Source organism: Myotis yumanensis, unplaced genomic scaffold, assembly GCF_028538775.1.
Source record: "Myotis yumanensis isolate MYYU_CA2020_CCGP unplaced genomic scaffold, mMyoYum1.0.hap1 SCAF_12, whole genome shotgun sequence".
Classification (NCBI taxonomy): domain Eukaryota; kingdom Metazoa; phylum Chordata; class Mammalia; order Chiroptera; family Vespertilionidae; genus Myotis; species Myotis yumanensis.
Window position 1 is genome coordinate 37785052 of NW_027223763.1, and position 14495 is coordinate 37799546.

Genomic DNA, 14495 nt, shown 5'->3' on the forward strand with positions numbered 1-14495 from the left:
AAAATGGCTAACTATATTTGGCACTGTGCTAAGCAACACACCTAGCACAAAAAGTAAGCAGTACTAATATCATAATTTCCCCCAGTTTTACAATTAATAAAACTGAGATTCAAAGAGCTAAATAACTTACCAGAGACACAGTACTAATAAGTGATAGATTCAGTATGTAAACCTAAGCCCCTAAGACCTCAATGCTTTAATCTTAAGCATTTGGTTAGGAAAATCTTTACAAGAAATCAGTTAAATAAAAATTTACAATGGTTTATACACTTTTGAAATCTTTATTTATCTGTTATTGTGCTATATGCATTTACCAAATCCCCTGGGCATAAAACTCTTTTGTGAACACTAGTAAAATAATAAAATTATTTAATTTTTACTAGTCATATATTTATAATGTTTTAGTAGTAATTTTATTGATAAGAAGAATAAAGTATGTATCATATGCATATATACTTATAATATTTAATTAGAGAGAGAATTTTCTGCAAAACAATTTTCATACCTGGTGATTAACTACATTACCATACCTGATGATTAACTGCACTACTATAAAATAAAATGAACATACTTCCAGGTTTAACATCGGGCTGCTGTTCTTTAGTTTTTGGTTCTGACCAAGTCCACAACCAGTTAAACCATCCTTTATTTTCCTCTGAATCTTTTGTTCCTTCTTTGTATATCCTGTATCCAGCTTTCTTTACCTAAAATATATAAATTTTTAATTAAATGACAAATTATCCTTTAACAATCTGAAGAAATATAAGCCTGACATTTCCAAAACCTGTTTACTTGAATAAATAAATGTAAACATTATACAAACTGACAACAGAATAAAGTAACTGCAATAATAGCCAAACATAAGAATTTAGTATTACAAGGCAGTTAACCCCACTGTCTTACACGGAAAGGTAATTTTAAAAAAAATCAAATTGGTTTTTCATCTTCACATTTACTCTGAGTATAAATCCAATAACCTAGAAATAATATTTTTCCAACAGAATCTGATTTAAATGAATGTGGCAAAACATTAAATAAAATTTTCTTATAACAAACACAAAAAAGCAAATTTGAACCTGTTTTAGGAAACAGTATATTACAGCACAATACTAATAATATCACAGCACCATCTATATGGACTCTAGATTTGCTTTTACTAACTGAAAGATAATCTGGAATTACCTCAACTTCTGCCTGTTGTCTCACTATAGTTATATTAAATACATCCAGAGTCTTCTCCAACTCCTGAAAATATAAAGGAAAATGTATTTACATAAACAATTATAAATAACTTTAGAATATATAACCTGTCAAATTGCTATACTAAAGATATGATAGAAAGCAGAAAACAGATCATCCATCAACATAATATTCCTGGATAAATTCTGAGAAACAATGTCAGCTTGGAAATTAGTAATGATAAAAAACTTTCTGAACAAAGAAATCTTACATCATGCATATGAGTTACAACTCCATAAGATTTACAGATACATACTAAAAGATACCAAACATGCACTGTTTAAAATGATTTTTATCTGGGTTTCAACTATAGGTAAGGGTAAACACAGTGTCACTTTCAACTAAAAATACAATTTATAAAACCTTCATATAACGTGCACAGTTCCTATGCCATCATCAAGATGCTTCAAGTAGATCTAGACACACTTAAAACTTGTTTTTAAATTTTACATTTTTCAAAGCTGTTATGGCTATTAAAATAAGCCGATAAAAGCTAAATCTCTCATCACATCTCCATACATTATTTCCATGATTACATTTGGGAGTTTCACATGCAAAGAATTTTTTTCCCAAAGACAAGCAACCATGACCCACTATTATCTAGAAAACAACTTAGGGTGCTACTGTCCAGCAGTCTTGGAGGATTCAGGCTAAGGGAAAAATGGCTTAAGTATGGAAATCTGTAACCAACCCAAAGACCTCTAAAAACTAAGCATTTATATTAGTCTTGGTCTTGAGAAAGTCTCCTACCTCAAAAACAAAAATAAAACTCAATCTTTAGGAGTTGCAAATTGGATCAGAACAGTTACATTAATTTCAAGAAGTTAACTCCTCTTAGTGTCCTTAAGCTGTACTTCATCCATCTGTAAAACAGTTCCTTCTAGAATATACCACTGTAATGCTAAAAGATAAGATGACGAATACTTAGAGAGCTCTCAAGATAAATAATTAAAGGTAAAGTTGCAGGTAAAGACTAGAAATGCCACAGGAATTAAAAGAAAAAGAGGTCTATCTGGGCAGAAAATTCAGGAAAATTCATATAAGAGATGGGACTGAGGCAGAACTTGAGGTTATAAGTAAAACTGGAAAAGCAAAGATGAGGAAAGGCAAATGAAATACATGAGTACAGACTTGGCTATAAGCATAAGCAAAATGTATATGATAGGAAATTGTATTTGATTAATGCACAGCTAGATGGTGTACACAGGGGAAATGCAGTGGTGACATATGTAAGGCTTCGGAAACAACAGAGAACTTGGAATCAATGTACAAAAACTTTTTAGCCTTTGAGGTTAAAAATCTTAATATATAAAAACCCTGGGTTGTAAAGACCAGTAATGACCGAGGCTCGACCACCTGGAAGTCAGTCCTGCAGTCAGCACTGGGTTGCCATGGCAAACCAGCGCTGACTGCTTCCACTGCAGGCATGGTGCTCCAGCACTGACTGCTGAGGGGGCTGTGAATCAGGGCCAGAGAGAGGCCTGAAGAGAGAAGCAGGGACTGATCCCTTGCCTCTGTGGCAGCTTTTGATTAGCAATTGCTTCTCTCTTTCTCTCCCAGTCTGGCCAGTAGCCATGCCTCCATTTCTCCCCAGGCCTCCACCAGGGCTGCTGATCAGCCCTGCCTTTCTGATCAGGCCCCGCTGATAAGCCCAGAGACACTGACTGGCATAAGAACTGACTAATCAGAACCAAATCTGGGTGCTGTGGGGAGCCAATGGCTGCCTAGGAGGCAGAGCTTTTGATGCTGACTGGCATAGAAACTGACCAATCAGAACCAAATTGGCCAGCAGAGGAGGGCAGTTGGGGGGCAAGATCAGGCCAGCAGGGGAGGGCCACTGGGGGCGAGATCAGGCCAGCAGAGGAGGGCAGTTAGGGGCGATCAGGCAGACAGGCAGAGGCAGTTAGGGGCAACCAGGCCAGCAGGGGAGGGCAGTTAGGGGTGATCAGGCTGGCAGACAGAGGCAGTTAGGGGTGATCAGGCTGGCAGGCAGGTGAGCAGTTAGGAGCCAGTGGTCCCAGATTGTGAGAGGGATGTCCAACTGCCAGGTTAGGATATCCTAAACGGGCAGTTGGACATCCCCCAAGGGGTCCCCAATTGGAGAGGGTGCAGGCTGGGCTGAGGGGACCACCCTTCTGTGCACGAATTTCATGCACCGGGCCTCTAGTGTCTTAATGATATAAGGCTTCAAGTTATTATTTGCATGAACCCAAATCTCTCCAGATTCAGAATAATCTCATCTTCCAAAAGCTCCCAGGAGAATAACACCAAAGCTTCTATCACCCAACTGAGTTTAAACAGGAGTAAGAAAAAAATGTAAGTAAAAGAGAGATAATGTTTTTTGAGGTAGGAGACTTTCAAGACGTAGGCAAATATAAATGCTTAATTTTTAGAGGCCTCTGGGTTGGTTACAGATTTCCACAATTAGAACAAATAATGAGGAAGTCCCTAAAGACTTAGAAGTTATAAGGCACAAAATATTCAACAATTTTTTAAAATGCTAACCTCCAAACAGCTGAGAAGTTCAACAGGTGGCTTCTTATTTATTAGTTTTTTCTTATAGAGTTCTTTATATTGCTTCATTTGTTGCCGATGATCGCTAATATGTTTCCATGACCACATCCGTAAGTGGGGGCAAACATTTACTTCAAGAATACCATGTATAGCATAAGCCCACCTAGTTAAAAAACAAAATCAAAAACCCTACACTTAACACCCTCAAACCAATAGTATGAAATAAATTGATATTGCTTCTGCTCTAACGTACATAACTATCATTCAAAGAATATGAAAATGGTATGTAATGTGAGCACCTGCTTTTTCCCATCATATTTGTTTTTATAGTAATATTATCTTTCCTAAGTGAAAATAAGCAAAATCCTTAAATTTTATTGCAATAAATATGTCTCCAGAAAAACTATTAAAATATTAATGGGCAAACAGCACTTTAGTCCCATGAATAATAATTGAAATAGTCAACTGAAAGAGTAATTGCAATTTCTAGAAACTATGCAAGAGCTTAATAACTGTAAAGACTTGGAATTTCAAAAAGGGGTAGTACTTTATATACGCCCGTAACCTTTTCAGGTTTAATAACATGTTTAATGTGTATAATACAAAAATTTGAAACTTTTAAAGACACTGCTAGACAAAAAACTGGAATATGGTTCAATAATCCAAAAAATACAGTGAATAAATGTTATTCTAGTACTCCAGTTATAAATTCCATTATAAAGAATCCCTTAAGTAATTTATAATTCCAAATCAAACTATAGTTTATGTTGGTCTTTAGAGTATCTTAAAAAAGTCAAGAAATTCACTTTTATGTTATATTCTTAAAATCTTTTAAAAAAGGCCCTAACCAGTTTGGCTCAGTGGATAGAGCGTCAGCCTGCGGACTCAAGGGTCCCAGGTTCGATTCCGGTCAAGGGCATGTACCTTGGTTGCAGGCACATCCCCATTAGGGGGTGTGCAGGAGGCAGCTGATCGATGTTTCTCTCTCATTGATGTTTCTAACTCTCTATCCCTCTCCTTTCCACTCTGTAAAAAAATCAATAAAATATGTATATTTTTAAAATCTTTAAAAAAGTTTTAGTTTGAGCAAATCCACTTATGGAAATTTACCTGAAGAAAATGAAAAGACTACATCAAAAGGATATATGCAACCCCACATTCACTGCCACATTATCTACAATAGCCAAGACATGAAGACAACCTAAGTATCCACTGATGAAAGAATGAATAAAGAAAATGTGGTAATATATACACAATAATGGAATATTATTTAGCCATAAAAAAAATCTTGCCACTTATGACAACATGAATGAACCCTGAGAACATTATGCTAAGTGAAGTGAGTAAAAAAGGGACAAAAAATATATGATTGCACTCATATATAGAATCTTTAGGTGACAGGAAATGAGCTCATAGGTATAGAAAATAGGTTGGTGGTTGCCAGAGGCAGGAGTTTGGGGTGAGCAAAATGGATGAAGGGGGTCAAAAGTTACAAACTTTCAGTTATAAAATAAATAAGTCATGGGGATATGATGTACAGCATGGCAACTAAACTTAATAATACTGCACTGCATATTTAAAAGTTGCTAAGAGAGTAGATCTTAAAAGTTCTTATCACAAGAAAAATTTTGTAGCTCCATATGGTAGGAATGGTAACTAAGGGTGATAATTTGAATCATTATGTTGTACACCTGAAACTAATATAAAAGTGTATATCAATTATACTTCAATCTAAAAAATTTAAGACATTTTACCATTCTCTGGCATGGCCGTGAACAGGTACATCAGGTTTGAATTTCCTATATGGCAGATTTTGCGTCATCATATCAACTGATTCAAGAAGCTCCATAAGACTGAAATACTGAAGGATGAAAAAAATAAAGCTCTTACATGTTTCAGATTTTTTCCAATTATTGAAGCTAAGTTAAACTTTGTAATGGAAATTTTACCATGTAACTATGAATTTTTTAAAAACATAAATAAATTGACAAATAAAAGGGAACCAGAAGCATAAATATGAAATACATATAACAAACTGGCCTTTGCCCAAGGGGAGGAAGGTGGGAGTGACTGGACAAAGAAGGTGAAGGTAATAGCTAAAGAACACATATGCATACCATGGACATAGACAATAATTTGGTAAAGGCCAAGGAAGAGGTAGGCAGGAGAGGATGGAGGGGGGCAAAGGTGGGGGAAAGGAATAATGTCAACATTAAAAATTTTTGAACAAAAAAAATTTTTTAAAAGAAAAACATTTAAAATCTTAGTTCTATTTTTATCAAACTATAACTCACAATTTAAAATACCATTTAAAAAATCACCTGTGGTTTATTAAATTCAATCGCTATGTCATGTAATTCAACATCCAATTTTATCTTGGGGGCAGAAAAGTCAAAATCAGATCGGCGATTCATCTGAAGTTTGGCTTTAGCAGATATGGGGCGAAATACTGGAAAATAATATCAATTTTAATAAATTAAACTGAGTTACATTTCAAGAGTTTCATAGTACTAAAAGGATCAAGTTGAAAATACTGATTTTCATGTCTTATATATTCTTTTACAGTTTCATATTTCTACAATGCTATGATTTGGTCAGATGAACTGTCATTTAATTGGTGAAAAAGTTTCTGTTATCTTTTTTCTATCTATAATTCACATTGTTGTCTGTAAGCCAAAAAAAGAAATAATTTCAGGAAGGATAGTCTATGGTTAACAACACTGTCAGCCGAGTTATCCATCACCAATCAATATTTATTGAGTGCCTTGAGGGTAGAAGAAAGAGCACTCTTTTTCACTGCATATTTTAATAACTTATTTCTGATTATTAAAATACTACATGTTCATTTCAGACTATTTAAAATCAGAAAAGACAAAGAAAAAATTTACACATTTTTAAAATAGTAAGGTCACACTATAGACTGCAGCATCTAGCCTTATTAAATTGTATTTGCCATGTTAAAATGTCTTAAAGAATTAACATAGCTTTATTAAATAGAGAACTCACAATTTATTAACAATCACTCTTATTGGACATTTTTCTTTCCTGGTTTTGATATATAGCCAAAACCTCCCCAACAATGAATGACATATATGTGTTTTCTTTTGCATGTGTGTGTGTGTGTGTGTGTGTGTATCACAAATACATTTAATTACATGAGATATTAACATGAAAAGGCACAGTTACATCAACAATATTCATTTAAAATTTATTAATAAATAAATTAATAAAATAAAATAAAAATTGCAATTTTTACTTTAGGAAACATACTTACCAAAATCATAACCTTCTGGAACAATATTTTCATCAACAATGCCATTCCTCAAGCTGTCCTATTAAAAGATAAATTGCTTTTATTTAATGACAATATATCTTTATCTGAAAAAATCCTATTGTATGCAAATGAAAAAGTTTAAAAGCAATTTATAAAAAATAAATAACTCAAACTTAGAAGGATTTTGATAAAAGAAAATATTAAAGTGGTATGGATAATAGTTCATTAAAGACAATTATCTCATAAAAGAATACCTTAGAAATATGAAGATATATGTTTAAACATGTTTATATATAGGCACATATACAAAATATGACAAAATTCAATACCCATTTATGATTAAAACTCTCTATTCCAAAGTGGATATAGAGGTACAATTACACTTGAACATAGTAAAGGGAATATATGACAAAACCACAGCTCATATAACATTCAACAGTGAAAAGTTCAGAGTTTTCCTCTAAGGTCGGGAACAAGACAAGGATGTCCGTGTCACTACTTTTATTTAACACTATAGGCCTGGGGCAGGAATTCATGCATGGGTGGGGTCCCTCGGCCTGGCTGGCAATTGGGGCCAATTGAGGATGGCGGGCCAGGGGCGAGGGACCGTGGGAGGTTGGCCAACCACAGGAGGTTGGCTGTGGGAGCGCACTGACCACCAGGGGCAGATCCTGCGTTGAGGGTCTGCAGCCTGGTGGTCAGTGCGTGTCATAGCTACTGGCCAGACATCTGGTTGTAATGGTCACTTAGGCTTTCATATATATATATGTGGCAGTTGTCCTTTAAATAATATGTATATACATATATATTAGAATACACAAATTCCGTAAAGATGCAGGACACAAAAATCAATATACAGAAATCGGTTGCATTTCTTATACACTGGTAACAAACTATCAGAAAGCAAAATTAAGAAAATAATTCCATTTACAACTAAATCAAAAAGAAAAAAATACTTACAAATACATTTAACTAAGAAAGTAAAAGACCTGTACACTGAAAACTGTAAGAATTTACTAAAAGAAACTGAAGACACAAGTAAGTGGAAAGATATTCCACACTCAGGACTGTAAGAATTAATATTGTTAAAAAAAAAATCCATACTACCCAAAGCTATCTACAGATTCAATGCAATCCCTGTTCAAATTCCAATGGCATTTTTCACAGAAAAAGCACGATCATAAAATGTGTATGAAATCACAAAAGATCCCAAATAACCAAAGGAATCTTGAGAAACAAGAACAAAGCTAGAAACATCACACTCCTTGATTTCAAGCTCTATTACAAAACTGTAGTAACCAAAACAATGTACTACTAGAATAAACACAGACACATAGACCAGTGGAACAGAATAGGGAGCCCAGAAATAAGCCCATATAATTGGTCAATTAATTTACAACAAAGATTAAATTTGGGAAAACTGAATAGACACATGCAAAATAATAAAATTGTACCAATATCTTACACCATAAACAAAAATTAACTCAAAACGGATTAAAATTTGAATGTAAGACTTGAGACCATAAAAATCCTAGAAGTAAATATACATGGTAATCTCCATGACGTTGGTCTTAGTGATGATTTTTTGGATCTGACACCAAAATTAAATGCAACGAAAGCAAAAACAAGTGAGAATACATCAAACTAAAAAGCTTCTACACAGCAAAGGAAACCATCAACAAAATAAAAAAGCAATCTACTGAATAGGAAAAAATATTTACTATACATATATTTGATAAGGGGTCAATATCCAAAATATATAAAGAACTTATAAAACTCATAAGTAAAAAAAATAAACAACCTGATTACAAAATGAGCAGAAGTTCTGAATAAACATTTTTCCAAAGAAAACATACAGATGACCAACAGGTACATAAAAAAATATCCAACCTCACTAGTCATCAGGGTAATGCAAATCAGAGGACAATATAGTATCACCTAATACCTGTTAGAATAAGAATTATAAAAAAGACAAGATATAACAAGTATTTGAAAAGATCTGGAAAAAAGGAAACGCTTGTGCAATGTTAATGGGTGCAACCACTATGGAAAACAGTATGGAGAGTCCACATAAAATTTAAAATAGAACTACCATATGACCCAGCAATTCCACGTCTGGATACTTACCAAATAAAACAAAAACACTAACTCAAACAGATATGTGCATCCATGTTCACTGCAGCATTATTTACAAGAGTTAAGATATGGGAACAACCTAAACATCCATCGACAGATGAATAAATAAAGAAAACGTGGTGTATATATATATAACAAAATATCATTCAGCCATAAAAAAAAAGGAAATCTTGCTATTTGAGACAACAAAGGTAGACTTTGAGGGCAGTACACTAAGTAAAATAGATGGAGAAAGACAAATATTGTATCTAATATGTGGAACCTAAAAAAAAAAAAAAAGAACCACAAAAAAAAAAACATAGACAAACAAGCTCATAAATAAGAGAACAGACTGGTGGTTGCCAGAGGCAGGGGGTGGGTGGTGGCAAAATGGGTGATAGGAGTCAAAATGTACAATCTTCTAGTTATAAAGTAAGTATTTATTTTACATACAAAATGGTGATTTAACATACAACATGGTGACTATACTTAATAATACTGCATTGCATTTGAAAGTTACTAAGGGACTCTTACAACTTCTCATCTCATAAAAAAAAAAACATTTTGTAACTGTGTATGGTGAGAGATGCTAACTAGAATTATTGTGGAAATCATTTTGTAATATATACAAATATCGAATTGTTGTACACCTGAAACTAATATAATATTTTATGTCAATTATTAAAAAACAAGGTGTGTGTTTATACATGGTTGTATACAAGTACATATATTCACCTATTTTCTGTAAATTATGCTAATTGATTTTGCCTGAAAAAAAATGACCACTGACTACAGTACGTTAGATAAATGAAAATGAATAAAACTTTATGCAAAATATATCAACAAATATATATACACACATATTTTAAGAAAGTTACTTACCAATGAATCATCATAACTAGTAAGATAAAACATCCGAGACTTCACATTCCAATAAGCAAAAAGGTTATCCAATCGGATTAACTAAAAATAAATAGTTCATTATTTGTCTCATTTTCTTTGAAAGATCATAAACATATGCTATTTTCAGAAGCCTCAAATAATTGAGTCATATAACAGAGTTAAGCAAGTAAACACAATTTGCATAAATCCATATTATATCTTACATTAGCTTTTCTAAAAGTCTCTTTTGTCAACTCAATGAGTTGACAAAATATAGTATTTATTTACTTTACCTTACGAAATAGTTTCTCAGTTTCATCATGTAAACATGGAGCCCAGTTTTGATCAGTTGTCTGGAATAAGAAAGGCAATAAATGTGTCGTTTCCAAGTGCTATGTGGCAGAGTGATAAATCCTATCGATTACTCCCTATACCAATTTCCCCTTGAAAATGTCTTTGAAAACATAACATTCAAAAATTAACTGAACCACAAGTCTCTGCTTTCAATGAGCTCATTATTGATTGAAAAGCAAACACGTAAAGAAACAATTACAATCAAGTAAGTGCCACTACAGAGGTTAAATATACAATACTGGGAGAATACAGTAGAAGCCTCAAACCATTACTTTTAAAAATGGAGAAAATGATGTCTAACCTAATATATAACATATGAATAAAAATTACTGATTCTAAGGTCAATAGGGAATATTATTCATTCTAAAAAGATATGCGAACATCTGACATGTTCAGAGAAGTAAAATGGCCCAGTATGGCCTGAAAACATAATGTAAAACAATGAAAAGAGTTGAAATCAGATATCTTACCTGCTATGAGATTACAAAAGGATTATAAACGACTTGAAGGCAAAACTATAGACTTTATTATAAAAGCAACAAAAAGCCCCTGAGGAGAATCAAGATGCTAATTTAAAAAGATGGTTTTCATTTTTTTTTGGTACAGAACTAAATGGATTAGAACAGTGGTTCTCAAACTTTATATGCAATAGTATCACATAGGGGGCTTTTTAAAACATGGATTGCTGGGCCCATTCCTGAGTTTCTAATGGAATAGGTCTGGGCTGGGGAACAAGTTTCCAAGGCCCTGCAAAGGTGATGGTCAAAATCACTGCTGTCACAGTCACCAATGGCCTTCACAATGCTAATTTCAACAGCTAATTCTCCATCCTTATCCATCCTTACTTTTCAGCGTAGCATTTGACATTTTACCCCACCGACATTACTGAGTAACTTTTCATTTGGCATTTCTTAGAGTAGACCATGTTTTTTTAAAAAAAAAAAAAAAAAAAAAAAGTCATACACAAAAAACGAATGAATACAACAAAAGCAAGCATGTAAAGAAAATACTATACAGCAGTTAAATGGAATGAATTATAAATTACATGTGGCAACATAGATGTTAAACACATTGTGAGGAGAAAAGGGGAACTTAATAGAAGAATCACATAAAATATTTATGTAACTTTTCAAAACCTACCAAATACTATATATAATTTTAATGGCTATATTATATAAAAGTGTAAAAACTTAGGATGTTTATCTCCGGAGCTAAAGGAAAGCATAGCAGTAGAGGACAAAGGAATTTAAACTGTATTCATAACAGTTTATTCTTTTAAAGTATTTAAAACTTAAACAAATTGACAATTTTACCAATTTTTCTTTCCATTAAAAGTCAATGTTTCATAATTCTGTGTGCTCCTAGACTTGTAAAATTCAATTTGAAAAATTAGACATAAAGTATGCCACATTTTTTAATTTTTTTTATAAAAATTAACTCCCGTGGTGTCTATTTTTTATGTTCCAATAGCAATCTTTTTTTATTTATTTTTATTGTTTAAAGTTATTACATATGTCTCCTTTTTCCCAACTAACCCCTTCCTGGCCACTCCCATCCCTAGAACGAGCCCCCACTGCCCCAGTGTCCATGTCCATTGGTTAGGCTAATATGCATGCATACAAGTCCTTTGCTTGATCTCTTACACCCTGTCCCACGCCCCCCCCCAAGTCCACCCCTGCCTTCCCTCTGAGGTTGGACGGTCTGTTCGGTGTTTCGTTGTCTCTGGATCTATTTTTGTTCATTAGTTTATGTTGGTCATTATATCCCACATATGAGTGAGATCATGTAATATTTATCTTTCTCTGACTGGCTTATTTTGCTCTCCAATTCCATCCATGCTGTTGCAAATGGTAAAAGTTTCTTCTTTCCAATAGTGGAGTAGTATTCCATTGTGCAGATGTACCACAGTTTTTCAATCCACTCATCTGCTGATGGGCACTTAGGCTGTTTCCAAATTTTAGCTATTGTAAATTGTGCTGCCATGAACATAGGGGGGCATATATCCTTTCTGATTGGTGTTTCTGATTTCTTGGGATATATTTCTAGAAGTGTGATTACTGGGTCAAATGGGAGTTTCATTTTTCACTTTTTGAGGAAACTCCATACTGTTTTCCACAGTGAGTGCACCAGCCTGCATTCCCACCAACAACGCATGAAGGTTCCTTTTTTCCCACATCCTGGCCAACACTTGTTGTTTGTTGATTTGTTGATGATGGCCATTTTGAAAGGTGTGAGATGGTATCTCATTCTCGTTTTGATTTGGATCTCTCAGATGATTAGTGACTTTGAGCATGTTTTTATGTCTCTTGGCCTTCTGTATGAACTCTTTCATAAGGGGTCTATTTAGGTCCTTTGCCCATTTTTTGACTGGATTATCTTCCTTTTGTTAAGTTGTGTGAGTTCCCTATAAATTTTGGAGATGAAACCCTTATCAGAGATAGTAAATATGTTCTCCCATACAGTGGACTGTTTTGTTGATGGTTTCTTTTGCTGTGCAGATGATTATTTTGATGTAGTCCCATTTGTTTAATTTCTCCTTAGTTTCCACTGTCCGAGAGTAAAGCTATTGCTATGACATTTGTCTGATATTTTGCTGCCTATGGATTCTTCTAAGATTTTTATGGTTTCCCATCTTACTTAAGTCCTTTATCCCTTTTGAGTTTATTTTTGTGTAATGTGTAAGTTGGTGATCTAGTTTCATTTTTTTGTATGTATCTGCTCAATTTTCCCAACACCATTTACTGAAGAGACTGTTTTGACTCCATTGTATGCTCTTGCTTCCTTTTTAAATATTAATTGAGTATAATAGCTTGTGTCGATTTCTGGGTTCTCTGTTCTGTTCCATTAGTCTATATAGTCTGTTCTTGTACCAGTACAAGGCAGTTTTGAGAACAGTGGCTTTGTAATATAGCTTGATATCTGGTATTGTGATCCCTCCAACTTTGTTCTTCTTTCTCAGGATTGCTGTGGCTACTATTTTTATTCCATGTAAATTTTTGGAGTGTTCGTTCTAGGTCTGTGAAATATGCCATTGGTATTTTAATGGGGATTGCATTGAATCTATAAATTGCTTAGGGTAGTATGGACATTTTAATGATGTTGATTCTACCAATCCATGAACACAGTATATTCTTCCATTTGGTTATGTCTTTCTCTATCTCTTTTTCAATGTCTTGTAGTTTTCCAAGTACAGGTCTTTTACCTCCTTAGTTAAGTTTATTCCTAGATATCTTAACTTTTTTATTGCAATGGTAAGTATGATTTATTTTTTTTTTAGTTTCTCTTTCTGCGAGTTCATTATTGGTGTATAAAAATGCCATAGACTTCTGGGTGTTAATTTTGTATCCTGCTACATTGCCGAATTCATTTATTTATTAAGTCTAGTAGGTTTTTTTTACGGAGTCTTTAGGGTTTTCTATGTACAATATCATGTCATCTGCAAATAATGACAGCTTTACTTCTTCTTTTCCAATTTGGATGCCTTTTATTTCTTCTTCTTGTCTGATTGCTATGGCTAGCATTTCCAATACTATGTCAAACAGGAGTGGTGAAAATGGGCATCCCTATCCTGTCCCTTTTATTAGGGGAAATGGTTTTAGTTTTTGCCCACTGAGTATGATATTGGCTGTATATTTGTCATTTAAGGCTTTTATTATGTTGAGGTATGATCCCTCTATTCCCACTTTGCTGAGAGTTTTTATCAGTATCCCACATTATTAATAATGATGAGGACACAGTGGCTTGTTTCTTTGTACTTTTCATGACTTACAGTTTCTAAAAGTTTCTCAGAAATGGGCCTGGCCAACATGGCTCAGTGGTTGAGCACTGAGCGTCAACCTATGAACCCGGAGCTCATGGCTCAATTCCTGATCAGGGCACATGCCCAGGTTGTGGGCTCGATTTCCAGTGTGGGGCATGAAAGAGGCAGCTGATCAATGATTCTCTCTCATCATTGATGTTTCTCTCTCTCTCTCTCCATCTCTCTTCCTCTCTGAAATCAATAAAAAATATATTTAAAAAACAAGTGATAGATTTTAAGTTTAAAAAATTATCAAATATCAATAATTAGCAAATAATAATAGGCCCTCGTATTTTAACTTGAATTTGGTTATCAACC

General features: G+C 33.9%; 1 protein-coding gene across 3 annotated transcripts in view; it reads right to left on the reverse strand.

Moving 5' to 3' along the window:
• The window catches only part of VPS13A (vacuolar protein sorting 13 homolog A), a 187140-nt gene that overhangs the window by 134123 nt on the left and 38522 nt on the right, over positions 1-14495 (reverse strand). For all 3 annotated transcript variants that reach the window (XM_070431462.1, XM_070431464.1, XM_070431465.1), the window contains exons 8-15: positions 10318-10377; positions 10025-10105; positions 7028-7085; positions 6075-6202; positions 5508-5614; positions 3745-3916; positions 1183-1245; positions 572-704 (exon numbers count right to left, since the gene is read on the reverse strand). In XM_070431462.1, coding sequence (XP_070287563.1) covers positions 572-704; positions 1183-1245; positions 3745-3916; positions 5508-5614; positions 6075-6202; positions 7028-7085; positions 10025-10105; positions 10318-10377 — 802 coding nt within the window. The remainder of the gene's footprint in view (positions 1-571; positions 705-1182; positions 1246-3744; positions 3917-5507; positions 5615-6074; positions 6203-7027; positions 7086-10024; positions 10106-10317; positions 10378-14495) is intronic.